General features: G+C 37.9%; 2 protein-coding genes across 3 annotated transcripts; one reads left to right on the top strand and one right to left on the bottom strand.

Moving 5' to 3' along the window:
* The first annotated feature begins 1288 nt into the window (after positions 1-1288).
* Positions 1289-8574, top strand: LOC105697057 (protein vav). Its single transcript, XM_012420033.1, has 9 exons — positions 1289-1567; positions 2455-2977; positions 3047-3115; positions 4289-4475; positions 5364-5726; positions 5800-6123; positions 6199-6603; positions 6906-7177; positions 7726-8574. The coding sequence occupies exons 2-9, from the start codon at positions 2568-2570 to the stop codon at positions 8081-8083; spliced, it is 2388 nt and encodes a 795-aa protein (XP_012275456.1). The 5' UTR covers positions 1289-1567; positions 2455-2567; the 3' UTR covers positions 8084-8574.
* Positions 8090-10862, bottom strand: LOC105697059 (torsin-1A). 2 transcript variants are annotated; one of them, XM_012420035.1, is made up of 3 exons: positions 10561-10862; positions 9933-10198; positions 8090-9211 (listed from the first exon to the last, which is right to left on the bottom strand). In XM_012420035.1, the coding sequence occupies exons 1-3, from the start codon at positions 10727-10729 to the stop codon at positions 8639-8641; spliced, it is 1008 nt and encodes a 335-aa protein (XP_012275458.1). In that variant the 5' UTR covers positions 10730-10862; the 3' UTR covers positions 8090-8638. The 2 variants fall into 2 exon arrangements, with proteins under 2 accessions (XP_012275458.1, XP_012275459.1); XM_012420036.2 differs by lacking the exon at positions 10561-10862 and adding an exon at positions 10415-10477.
* Between the last annotated feature and the right edge of the window lie 1245 nt (positions 10863-12107).

Raw genomic sequence — 12107 nt, 5'->3', positions numbered from 1 at the left:
TAAAACAATGTCATCTTTCGCACCGTCTCATTGGCAGTAAGCCATATTAGGACCTTTTCCAGCCCAATTTTAATTTCCTTCACCTAGTGTGAATATTTAGGCGTTCAAGGTCTCGCCAAATTGGGAAGATTTTAAGTGCTACGGCCCGACTCGGTGCGTGCGTGCGTGGGATGACCCAAAACAAGGCACCAGGGCCATCAAGACAGCGACCGGAGAAGCGCCTGTAGGGCACCTACGAGGAGGACCTGGGGAACTGCGTCAAGGGCCATCTAACACCATGGAGGGTTGCACCTGCTTCTTCCCTCAGGCTACCTGGACCATGCAGGAGTCGGACCTGCAGAGGCCGCCGGATGCCGGACCCACGGAGGCAGGGCCTCAGTTCGTCCTAACAGCGCGAGGAGGCCCGCCCGCAGGGAGGGCTCCGACTTCCCGGCAAAAATCTAACAAGTGCACGAGCCGCCTGCATTCTCGACAGGAAAGGTTTTTTCGTTTAAATTGAGGCGTCGGACGAGCGGCTACGATTTTTTTTCTTTCTAGGGAGATACAGGGGTTTGAAGCAATTTTTGATGTATATAAATCACATCATTTGTAGCAGGTTTTCGGACGTTCTCTGCCCCGTTGGGTTCTTTTTGCACCTGCCATGACCCTCTACCCGATAGGAAAGGTTCTTCCGTTCAAACTAGGGCGTCGTACGAGCAGCTGAGATATTTTTTTGAGGAGATATAGGGGCTTGAAGTGATTTTTGCAGTAAATCATATCATTATCAGCGGGTTTTCGGACTGTCCTGCCCCGCAGAATTTTTTTCGCACCTGTTATTGTCCTTTCCCTGATAGGACGGGTTGTTCTCTTCAAGTTGAGGCGTTGTAGGAGCGGTTGTGGGATACGGATGCATGCTTAATGAAGAGCAATTATTATTTCTCGGAGGTTGGAATAATGATGGAGTGCCGGCCATCGCTTATCTTCGTCGCACCAATGCTTTCTGAACCCTGTCCGACAAGGCTACAGGAGTGGTCAAATCTATCTCTCTCTGGAACACACTCGCTGTGTTTCTTAAACGTGGCGAGTTTTCCAGTTTACTATATAATACAGTGGATCCAATTTATCTCTGCTCTTTATCTCTGAGTTGGGCCGCTATTGGAGGTAAGTGCGTGAGCCGCCCGTATTCTCCACCGAGGGCAGCACTGACAGCGATCGCGTGACCCTGCCCGTGAGCAATCTCCCAACTTACCTCTGTCGAGCAATCCTCTATAGTATCGAGTCCTTGGTCTGGACCAACCTAAGCGACTGAATCGGAAGATCAACAATAATTCAAAATGGAGGCCGCAACCAAGCCAGATGTCAGAATATCTCGATAAAACGGTAGAATGGTTGATTAAACAAGAGAAGATTTCGGTTATGGCACCGTTGAGAGGGCTAATTACGTGGCAGCATATTCTATGCTAAGTAGTGTTAGTAGCAGACGTATCACGTTACGATGAGATTGTGCTCATCGAATTACGATATAACGTAACCTTTTCCAGAAGTATACAGAGGTGTCGGAACGGAGCGAGACCTCCGCCGTGCGGAGGTAGGTTTTGATATTTTAAGATCTCATGCTAGTGTTGATATGTACTAGATCCAATCTAACCACTTGCGCGAGCCTCCCTTTGAGGGTTTAACATGTTACGGATCTGACGTGTGTCACGATTTTACCGATTTTGTTTTTCCCCGTTATCTGCGAATCTATATTCTAAGCACGGATCGTGCATCCTTTATTGCTGATGATTCACCAGTCGTGGACACTAAGCTAGACGTCAATTTCTGTTATTGAAAGTAAAACAATTTTCGTTCAACTTAGGTGATAGTTTATTATCAAGGTTTTCATGAAAATAATTAGATCAGTTGTGAAACAAAAGGAAATACTTAGCCATTATGTTTTATCATTTTTATTTTTGAGTATAGCTAGGGATGATTAATTTTTTACAATTAGCTAGTATGTATTGATAAAATTACTTGGAGCCTATTGTATAAGAAGTAGTGAATTATTATTTATGATTAAAGAGAAATTCTGACTTTTTAATAGATTACAAATACAAGGGATCATAGGGAACATTTAAATTATTTCTTAATATTTAGGTATTATACTATATAATTAAAGATTTTGATTAATTATTAAAATGTTTTAGTATTATTGGGTTGGAAAAAACATTCATCATAATAATTTATGATCTGTAATTATTATTTCAGCATTATTCATTAATTTCAGTGGTAATGATGTAGATCAAAATTGGCATTTAAATATATTCCCAAAGGTTACTAAATTTTATAATTCTAAAAAGTAAATTTTTAAATCAGAGTTGTTTAAAATTTCATTGAATATGTTATACTTACGTGCACATAATTGATAACTTTATTTAAAATGAAGTATCTCAAGATACTTATATCTAACAAGTAATTAAAGAACCTTCTATTTAGATTTCATGACTATCATAAGGAGAAGATAGTAAATCCAATTAAACTCATGGTACATGCATTGGCTGATTTTATGTCTACTCTTTAATTTTTCGATTGAAAAATAAAGAAGAGAAATGAGTGGAAGAGATGGAGGAACGGATGTAGGACATGGATGGCACAAATGCGCAAATTGGTTGACACGATGTGGAGCACTACGTGCAGACCATCGTGCTAATTGGACTTCGGCGACTGCTTTTGACTTGGCTTATACATTGCGTGATGGAGTGTTACTGTGCAATCTGCTGAACATCATAGAGCCTGGATGTATAGACATGAAGGATGTAAATCAAACACCTCAAATGGCACAATTTTTGTGTTTACGTAATATAAAAATTTTCTTGTCTGCTTGCTCCTCCATGTTTGGCCTACCAGACACAGATTTATTTGAGCCTACCATGTTATTCGACCTATCAAACTTTCATCGAGTACTGTGTACTCTTTCCGCTTTGTCAAGTTGTCCTTACCTGAGACGCAAAGGCATTCCGTAAGTACATTTAATGTCCTTTACTTTTTTCCTCACGACAGCTCGATCACTAGTGATATTTAATTACAGTGGCTTCTCCGTGGGACGCGACAGATCTCAGGAAGATATTTATAAGAATTTACAGAGCGCAGGTGCAGGGTGAGTTTCTTTCATTTTTACCATTAAACTACTAACTTTTTAAGAAGTTGAATTTGTACAAGTACATTTACGCCCCCCTTGTACAACTATTGAACATTAAATTCTGTCATGCCAGAGGTTATCTACTCGTAGAATAAATAACCATGGATAAATGTAGGTCGTTCATTTCCATGAGACTTTTTTGGGTATGAATAAATTTCCAATAATATCTGTTAATAGACTGTTAAAATTTAGCCCCACGGAAGCAGTGGTGGCGTTTACCATAAAACCTAGGGGTGTGGACCTAGGTGAGTATCAAGTTTATCAGGAATTGATCTACTTTTCGACTACACCTCAATACGATTGGCCTTCCGTGGAAGAGGTACATGTCGTATTGCGTCTTGGTAGTTAAAGCGTCAGAGGACCTGCGGAAAAAGTAGCAAGCCTCACTGAGAACATGATTCCCCGTGAGCGGCAGTGACAGTTTACGTAAAACCTTCGTTTAACATAATTCAATCAGGATGGTCCGGAAATAACGTCTCATTGGCACTTGCGCTCTTTCTCAAGTAGCAATGTTCCTAAACGTGCATTTAGTTGCGTACACTGCACTATGCACAAATCTGCAACGCACAGTAATATCCTTTACTCCGGTTACGACATTAAGAGGTCTCGACGTTTAGAGGTCTCTAAAAAAAGAGTAAATATATTGCCTACGGATTATTTCCCAAGAGTACCAAAGTTAAATGAAACAATAACTATTGCAAACTTTGTTGCGGTACCAATATGTAATACACTAAGTTTATGGTTCTGCCCTTCTAGCGGAAGTTGTTTATCGCTTATAATGATTGGTCGTGTAATTAACAAAAAAATCTTCAATTGCCAATATTTATTTCTTATAAATGCCATTATAAGTGTCAAAAATAATTTGTTTAACACGTTCAACGTTCACAGAAATTTCAATTGTACAGCTTAAAGAGGTATTAAAATTGTTCTCTACCGGGTAGTTACTCGAAAATTGCGACAATTGAAGCTTTAAGATTTGTGCGCAGTTCAGTGGCTTTGCATAACGTTTATTCTTATCGTTTTTCGTAGTGGAGTTAAATAATTGATAATAATAGATTACCGGTTAAGTTTACAAACACGTTTGTACCATATGGCTGATAGTGCATGGCTGTTTATGTTTTTATTCGAAAGACGCGAAGACGAAGGACGTCGTCGAAGATTTAAGCGACGGGAGGGCGATGAGCCAGGCAATGGGGGGGACAACGAAGATCCAGTCGCGGAGGATGGTTACGGAGCATACTGCAATCATGCTCGAAGCGAAGAAATTTACCAGGATCTTTGTAGTTTGCATCTGCCATTACCCCCGTCTGCTGCTCAGGTCATTATTATTTCTATGATTTTCTTTCCTTTTTTGTATAAGTTAGCTATCGGATCTGAACTAAAACCGAAGACGTGCGGACCCGTTTCCAGAACTGTTGAATGCGTTCAATGACGCATGACCCCATACGGGGTTGGATCAAGTACTGATGTTAATCAACATAAATATGAAAAATATCTAGACTTTACGATTAAAATAGAAGGTACATTTTAAACATTGCTTCGAACAACTCAACATTAAATCGACTTCTGTTAGGATAGTATGAATAACACTTCAGGGACAAATAATAAATTTGTATCAAACGTCTTCATCAGATCAACAGTTGAAGAGTACCGCTTGTCAATAATCGAAAAGAAAAATTTATACCATTTACAGAAAATGCTAAAGTCTTTATAACAAGTACCGTTGAGTGGTGTTTGCTTACACTGAAAAGTCAACGAAATCTGAAAACGGAGCTGTCATCCGATTTGCATGATGAATATTTATCGACCTAATGGACTATCCCATAAGTTTGTGCCGTTTCTTTTTTGTATCTCTATGAATGTATTGTAAGTGAAATTTAACGAAATTTCGTTGTGCACAACTTCCCAATGATCGGTAGTTTTTCGATCCCTCGTTAAGAAAAATATTATGACATTTTGAATATTTAAACGGCACGAACTTGTGGGCTAACTCAATACTATTACATTTAGTTAACACTCTTAATAGTAAATTTCAACTTCTACTCGTTTGTTCTCCACCATGCAAAAGTTTAGCTTGCACTCTTCGTTCGACCCGGGATTAATTCCCAGGCAATTTGCTTTCGTCAGTTAAGTATCAATAATAAGATTTCGTTTACCTCACTCGCATTGCTTACGAGTACTTTCTTACTAATGGAAGTCTCTGTAGGGTGGTGTAATATCCGGAGGAGAGAAGAGGGATTACGTTGTCCAGGAACTAGTGGAGACAGAAAGGAATTATTCTGAAGTACTGAACAGCATGCTGAAGCATTTCGCGAGACCGCTTTCGGCGTTACTTCGACCCGAGGATTCCGCAAAGATCTTCTTCGGAATCAAAGAACTCTCGGAGATCCATGTCGGGTTTCACAGTCAACTTCGGAAAGCCCGCAATGGAGCTGCCTTGGCACAGGTGTTTCTCGACTGGCGAGAAAAATTCCTCATTTACGGAGACTACTGCGCAAATTTGACTGCTGCCCAGAGTACGTTGCAAGACTTATGCGCACGTAACGAGGCGATTAACCAGGAAGTTATCGTAAGTTCGCTAATCTCAGTTAGGTCAGACCTCGAGCTATGCTAATCACCATTGAATCGGTTCCCTGCTTTAGAGGTGCCAACAAGAAGCAAACAACGGCAAGTTCAAGTTGCGAGACATACTGTCCGTACCGATGCAGAGGGTGCTCAAATACCACTTATTATTGGACAAACTGGTGGAGGAGACTCCACGAGACTGGGTCGATGATCGCCGACAATTGGGCAGAGCTAGAGAAGTGATGGTTGACGTAGCACAATATATAAACGAAGTTAAACGTGATTCCGATACGTTGGATATAATCAGAGATATACAGGCCTCGATAGTTGATTGGAACGTGAGGGAATGTGAGCCGCGACTGAAGGACTTCGGGCGGCTGCTGATGGACGGGGAGCTCAAAGTTTGTAGAGCTGGATTAAGAGGACATTTTTGTTACATTGATGTATTTGTATCTTTCAATTTTCTTGTACTCTAGGTCAAGGCTCATGGCGATCAACGGGTGAAAGCACGGTACGCATTTGTCTTTGAGCAAGCTGTGTTGGTATGTAAAGCCGGAAAGGGGGATCAATATTGCTATAGAGAGACTCTTCGATTGGATGATTACCGGCTGGAAGATCATACAGGAAGACGGACCCTTGGAAGAGATTCCCGATGGTCTTATCAATGGCTACTGGTGCACAAGCAAGCGTACACCGCGTACACTTTATACGCTCGAACCGAAGAGCAAAAACAAACGTGGATCAAAGCATTGCAGGATGCGATGGATAACGTTAATCCTGCGGCGTGCCGTAACACAAATCACAAATTCAGATTGACGACGTTCGATACCGCACGTAGTTGCCAGCGATGTGGCAAGTTTCTTAAAGGACGGATCTTTCAAGTAATGTATTCTTTGACGTCATCAAGAATATTCCTGAAGTCTGGAATGGCTTTCGGAGGTTTCGTTATTTACTTTTCCTATCGCACGCATTTGTATTAGTTCAAAGTACCGCATCGTTGATATTTAGATATTTGAAAAACGTACGTAAGCGAAACTCAGAATAGTGTATTAAATTTGTTTCAAAGGCAAGTGTTATGTGCGTTCGAGAACGAATCCAAACTTCAGTCAGTTATTAATATTCCCGTCTCTCCTTGCGTTATGATTGATGAATCTTGTTGCATGTTGCATTGTCTGAATTGCAGGGATACAGGTGTGATGTATGTCGGCTAGCGGTGCATAAACAATGCATATCATACTCAGGGCGTTGTACGCCTATTCCACCACCGCCTCCCCCACCGCCACCATCGCCTTATGAACGTGCCTTGGCAACCAAATTGTGGTTCGTCGGAGAAATGGGCAGAGACGCAGCGGCTCATAAACTGGAACCGCGTGAAGACGGCACGTACATGTTACGCGTTCGACCAGCGGGTCAACCTCGACTTAAACACGAAACTAACTATGCTCTTAGCATCAAGTAAGCATAATGTACTACTTTTAGCACGCTTATCTCACTACAAAGATTTTCCAAAAATGCTCTGACCCCATCACTGGAATAGAAAACAAAAATTTGTTCGAATTCTTTCATCTCAAGAATTTCTGAGGAAATGTGTCAAATATCTGTTACAGGAGTTTAGTAAAAACACCACTCTGTTTTAATAGTATTTAAAATACAAGTGTTCCATATTAACGATACATACGTTATTGATCTCTGGAGTATGATTAAAACATTTATTTAGAGTAATCTATTTCTCGACAACAACGTGAAATAATATATTTAATATATAATAATGAAAACGTAGATAATATTAAAAAATACATTCTGCTCATTAGTCATACATCTCATAAAAATAGGATAAATATAAAATTTATTAAATGTTATCATTCAAAATTCAGTTAAAGCTAGCGAAATTTGTAATCACTACTTAAAAACCTATTATTGTAAAACATTCTTACATAATCGGTATAAAATAAGATCGTATTTTTCTTATTTAAATATCTTATAACATTATATTTTATTTACAGGGCTGTAGGGGCAGTCAAGCATATTAGAGTATTTAAACGACACAGTGAGGGAGCAGATCTATACTACCTTAGCGAGTCTCGTTTTTTCAAAAGTGTCATCGAACTCGTAGAGTATTATGAAAGAGCGTCGTTATCAGAAAATTTTGAAAAATTAGATCAACGTCTATTGTGGCCGTTCAGACGAGTGTTGGCAAAAGCATTATTTGATTTCCGAGGGAGTGAACGCAACCAACTAAGTTTACGCCGTGGTTGCAGAGTTGTTGTTCTGAGTAAGGAAGGTGATGCAAAAGGATGGTGGAAAGGAAAGATCGGCGATCAAGTTGGATTTTTCCCTAAAGAATATGTCGAAGAAGAATAGACAGTATTTAATTAATTGGACTCTATCAGCATTTTAATTTTACTCTAGGGCATTCCATTCCTTGAGATCGTCCTTCCATGTGATTTGTTTTGACTTATGTGAATATATCTCATATATTATACACATGGTCCCACCATTTCGTTACGATAAAAAATCAATTCAAATATATATTTTATAAAGCTTTCTATAGATGTTACTGTACGGGGATGCTGTTACCCGCGTTTTACTGAACGAATACTGTTATAATATAAAATTACATATTATATATATACATATATGTTATATTAATGCGATAGTTAAATCGCGCCGTTTATAGAAATGTACATAAGTATATATTTATTGTGTATGTATAAAGATACACTAATGCTTCAGCATATGACACAATTAACATTATCATACAAAAGTTCACAATATTTTTCATTCCATAGGTGTTCTTTGACAATCGTGCCAACAAAACTTCTTAATAAAATTAGAAGTTTGTCAAATCGTTACATGACCATGGAACGTTATTTATGCCATTGTACCTTTTCACATAAGTCTCCGACAGACACGCGACTAGCTTTTCAAATCTGACCGATATGCAATTGCTGCAACTTTTTGGTCTAATCTCTTGCAACCAGTATTGGAGTAAAGAAAATGAGGAGGAGGACCGTAGGTAACAAGTGTCATACTCTCTTCCATCATTTCTTTTGTTGGTTGCAGATTTCTTTCTGTAAATGCTGCTTTCACACACATCATTACGTGCTGCTCTTCCATTGGTAAAAATGGCACATAGTGATCTATGAGACTAGCTTCTATAGTATCGCTCTTATGAAAGCCACCTTTTTCATTAAAAGCGCCCATAGCTATTACGCGTTCGAAATCTAGAAGCGTTGTCTCAATACGCTTTTTACCTTGTTCCCAAAGCTCAAGAAGACGCATAACAATTTGCCTACTACCAGTATTAGACAAAAATATGAAGATAGCATGATTTGTCGATACTTTTCCACCCATGACATGTGAATGATATTCTAAGAATGGTACAAGTACGTTTAACAAACCCTCTGGCATTTTATCCACTTCATCAAATACAAAAATAGATTTTTCACATTCCCTCAAAGCATTTGTAATTGTATCCTGAATCTTCACCTGTTAAATATGATAATTTTGTATATTTTGAATACATAACAGGGACAACTTATGTGCAACATTAGGTACTAAATTATGATTCCAAAATTAATAAACATAATAGTAAAGAAGTCGGTTAAACATTTAAATTAATTGAATATATACATTTTACTTCATAAGGTACAGAGGTTGATCTAATGTCTATGTACTTGGGTTTTCCTAATTAGTCTGGATATATTCTCTGGTTATTATATCTGTAACAACTTGCTTTCTAAAGAAAAGCCTGCTGCACATAGTGTTTGCTTTCTTGCTAGGTCATTCAATTGGAGCAGCGATGACAGTTGTGCTGGGTACCATGCTTGAAAATGATGTCACTACAAGCAGTGGTGCTAGGAGCCCTGCAGGTTTTTTGGTGATTGAACGTGTACTATTTTTTTTTTACTTTGTATTGTGCTGGTTGAAATGAGGAACCAATCAGAATCTTCGACCTCTCACTTCATTCACATTTTGTCTTTATGTTTTGGGAACAAGCCTGTCATTCACCTAAGTAGCTTGTTTTGTCCGAAGCTAAGTGCATCGCAATCTGCTTGAGACCATGCAGGGCAACCAGCACGACTGCCAGTACCACAATACCACAAACATGCCAGAAAAAAAAACAAATACCATGTGCAGCAGGCTACATTCATAATTTTTTTACAATTTAATTTTATATTTCGCTTTTCATTCAAATTATACTACTAACCTTATACTCATTGATATTTTGATGTTGAGGGAAATCACTTCTACCATTGAAAAAATGAAAATATTTACTCTTATGATGGTTTTTATAAAAAGCCATAGCAATCATATGTGTCACATAATTTTTGCCACTTCCTGGCACGCCATGTAGACTTAAGACAAGTGCTTTTCGAGGATTGTTATTCCATAAGTGACCACGTAATGCACTCATTATAATTTCATGTGCAATGTGTTGTCCAAATAACTGTGAATTAAACATTTTGTTGAGATCTAAAATGAAAAATCATTTATATTAGACTAACATGATTTTATGGGAATAAAATTATATTAAATGATGTTTAAAAATTATAAAGAAAAATGTAAGTACATAGCTGTTGTGATTAGCATATAATGTCAATAATTTTATCTAAAACATTCATAACATTCTCTAGTAATAAAAAAATGTATTAAAATACTTTGACAACAATCAGTTTTGTTAACTTTAACCTGCTTATTTGGCAATTCAACTTTTTTCATGTGTAGAATACTAAAAAAATAAAGATTAACGTAATGAATAAATGTAATTTTGAAATGTCTCAATCTTGCATGACAAATAACAAAATGTAAAGTTTAAGTTAAAAATAATGACTTACGTTCTAAATCCTGTAGCACAAAAACATCGTCGCAACATTCATTCCAACATTTGAAATATTTATAACTTGCAGCGACAGCAGCACCTAGACTCACTACTTCCCAGACACAGTTCACATACTGACTGAATAACATAACTAAAAGTAACAATAAATTTGCTCGCATATTCATACTGCCTAATGTTTTTTTATAATATTACACGGATACAGGCTAAAAGGAGACTTAAAAAATAAGAATAACCTAATGCAGAAAATTCAGACGTCTCCATAGAAGCCCCATAAGATACGGAAGTTTGATACTCGATAAATAGTACGTTCACCAACGGACGGCGGCGCTGTAATCAGCTCTTAATCTCTCTTATGCCCGATTTCTTCACCTCCTGCAGGAAAACAAGCACCGTCAGGGGGGTCTATTACATAAAGCAAATTGAGCGAAAATGTGAAAAATGAGTAGCTCACGGTATTACGGAACGTTTTTGGTGGTGAAAATGCAAGACCATTCATATGAACTGGCTCGACACAAATTTTTAAGCAAAATTGTGAAGCATACAGGAAAAGATAGAAAAATAAGCACCGTGAACGCTATCTTCCAAGAAGACGTAGGGAATTACGTGATGCCTCAGACCCATTTTCATTAAAAGAAAGAAAGTTTACTAGTATGTACATACAGGTTAGTTTTTGTTATTGCGAGGTTACATTACATTATTAAACATTGAAAATGGTTAAATAATTCATGCTTCCATGACATGATAAGAAAGTTATATTGTTGAACTTATAATGTACTTCTAAAGTACATGTAAATATAAATGTAATACACATTTCAAAAATATAGATAGACTCGAGTCTTCTTCTTTATCTTTAACGGCTTTCCATCTTCCCGCCTTTCCTGTCTGTAACCCATTACCTCAACAATTTTCAAATTACAAGGTATGTAACTTTATTTAGCAATATTACTAGACCGGAAGTGCTAATAATCTCGTTCTTTCACGTAGCGAATACGTAATTCGGCGAATAAACCCACGTGAGATGACAATGCGAAAAGTGAGTGCTGAGCCAGGGCGAATCAACGCTCTGGGCGTTTATTACGATTTTTGACGAGAGCGCTCACTTCTCGCACTGTCATCTCACGTGGGTTTATTCGCCAAATTACGTATTCGCTATGTGAAAGAACAAGATTACTAGCACTTCCGGTCTAGTAATATTGCTAAATAAAGGTACATACCTTGTAAATCGAAAATTGTTGAGAGGTAGTGGGTTATAGACAGGAAAGGCGGGAAGAAGGAAAGTTGTTAAAAGTAAAGAAGAGGACTCGAGTCTATCTATATTTTTTAAATATGTACTACATTCATATTTACATACATGTAGTATAATTAGATGTTTAACAATATAATTTTTTTATCATGTCATGGAAGCATTAATTATTTAACAGTTTTCAATGTTTAATAATGTAATATATCCTCGCAATAACAAAAACTAACCTGTATGTACATACTAGTAAACTTTCTTTCTTTTAATGAAAATGGGTCTGAGGCATCACGTAATTCCCTACG

Source organism: Orussus abietinus, unplaced genomic scaffold, assembly GCF_000612105.2.
Source record: "Orussus abietinus isolate OABI.00-Male unplaced genomic scaffold, Oabi_2.0 scaffold162, whole genome shotgun sequence".
In the NCBI taxonomy this organism is placed as follows: domain Eukaryota; kingdom Metazoa; phylum Arthropoda; class Insecta; order Hymenoptera; family Orussidae; genus Orussus; species Orussus abietinus.
This window is presented reverse-complemented; position numbering and strand designations above follow the sequence as displayed.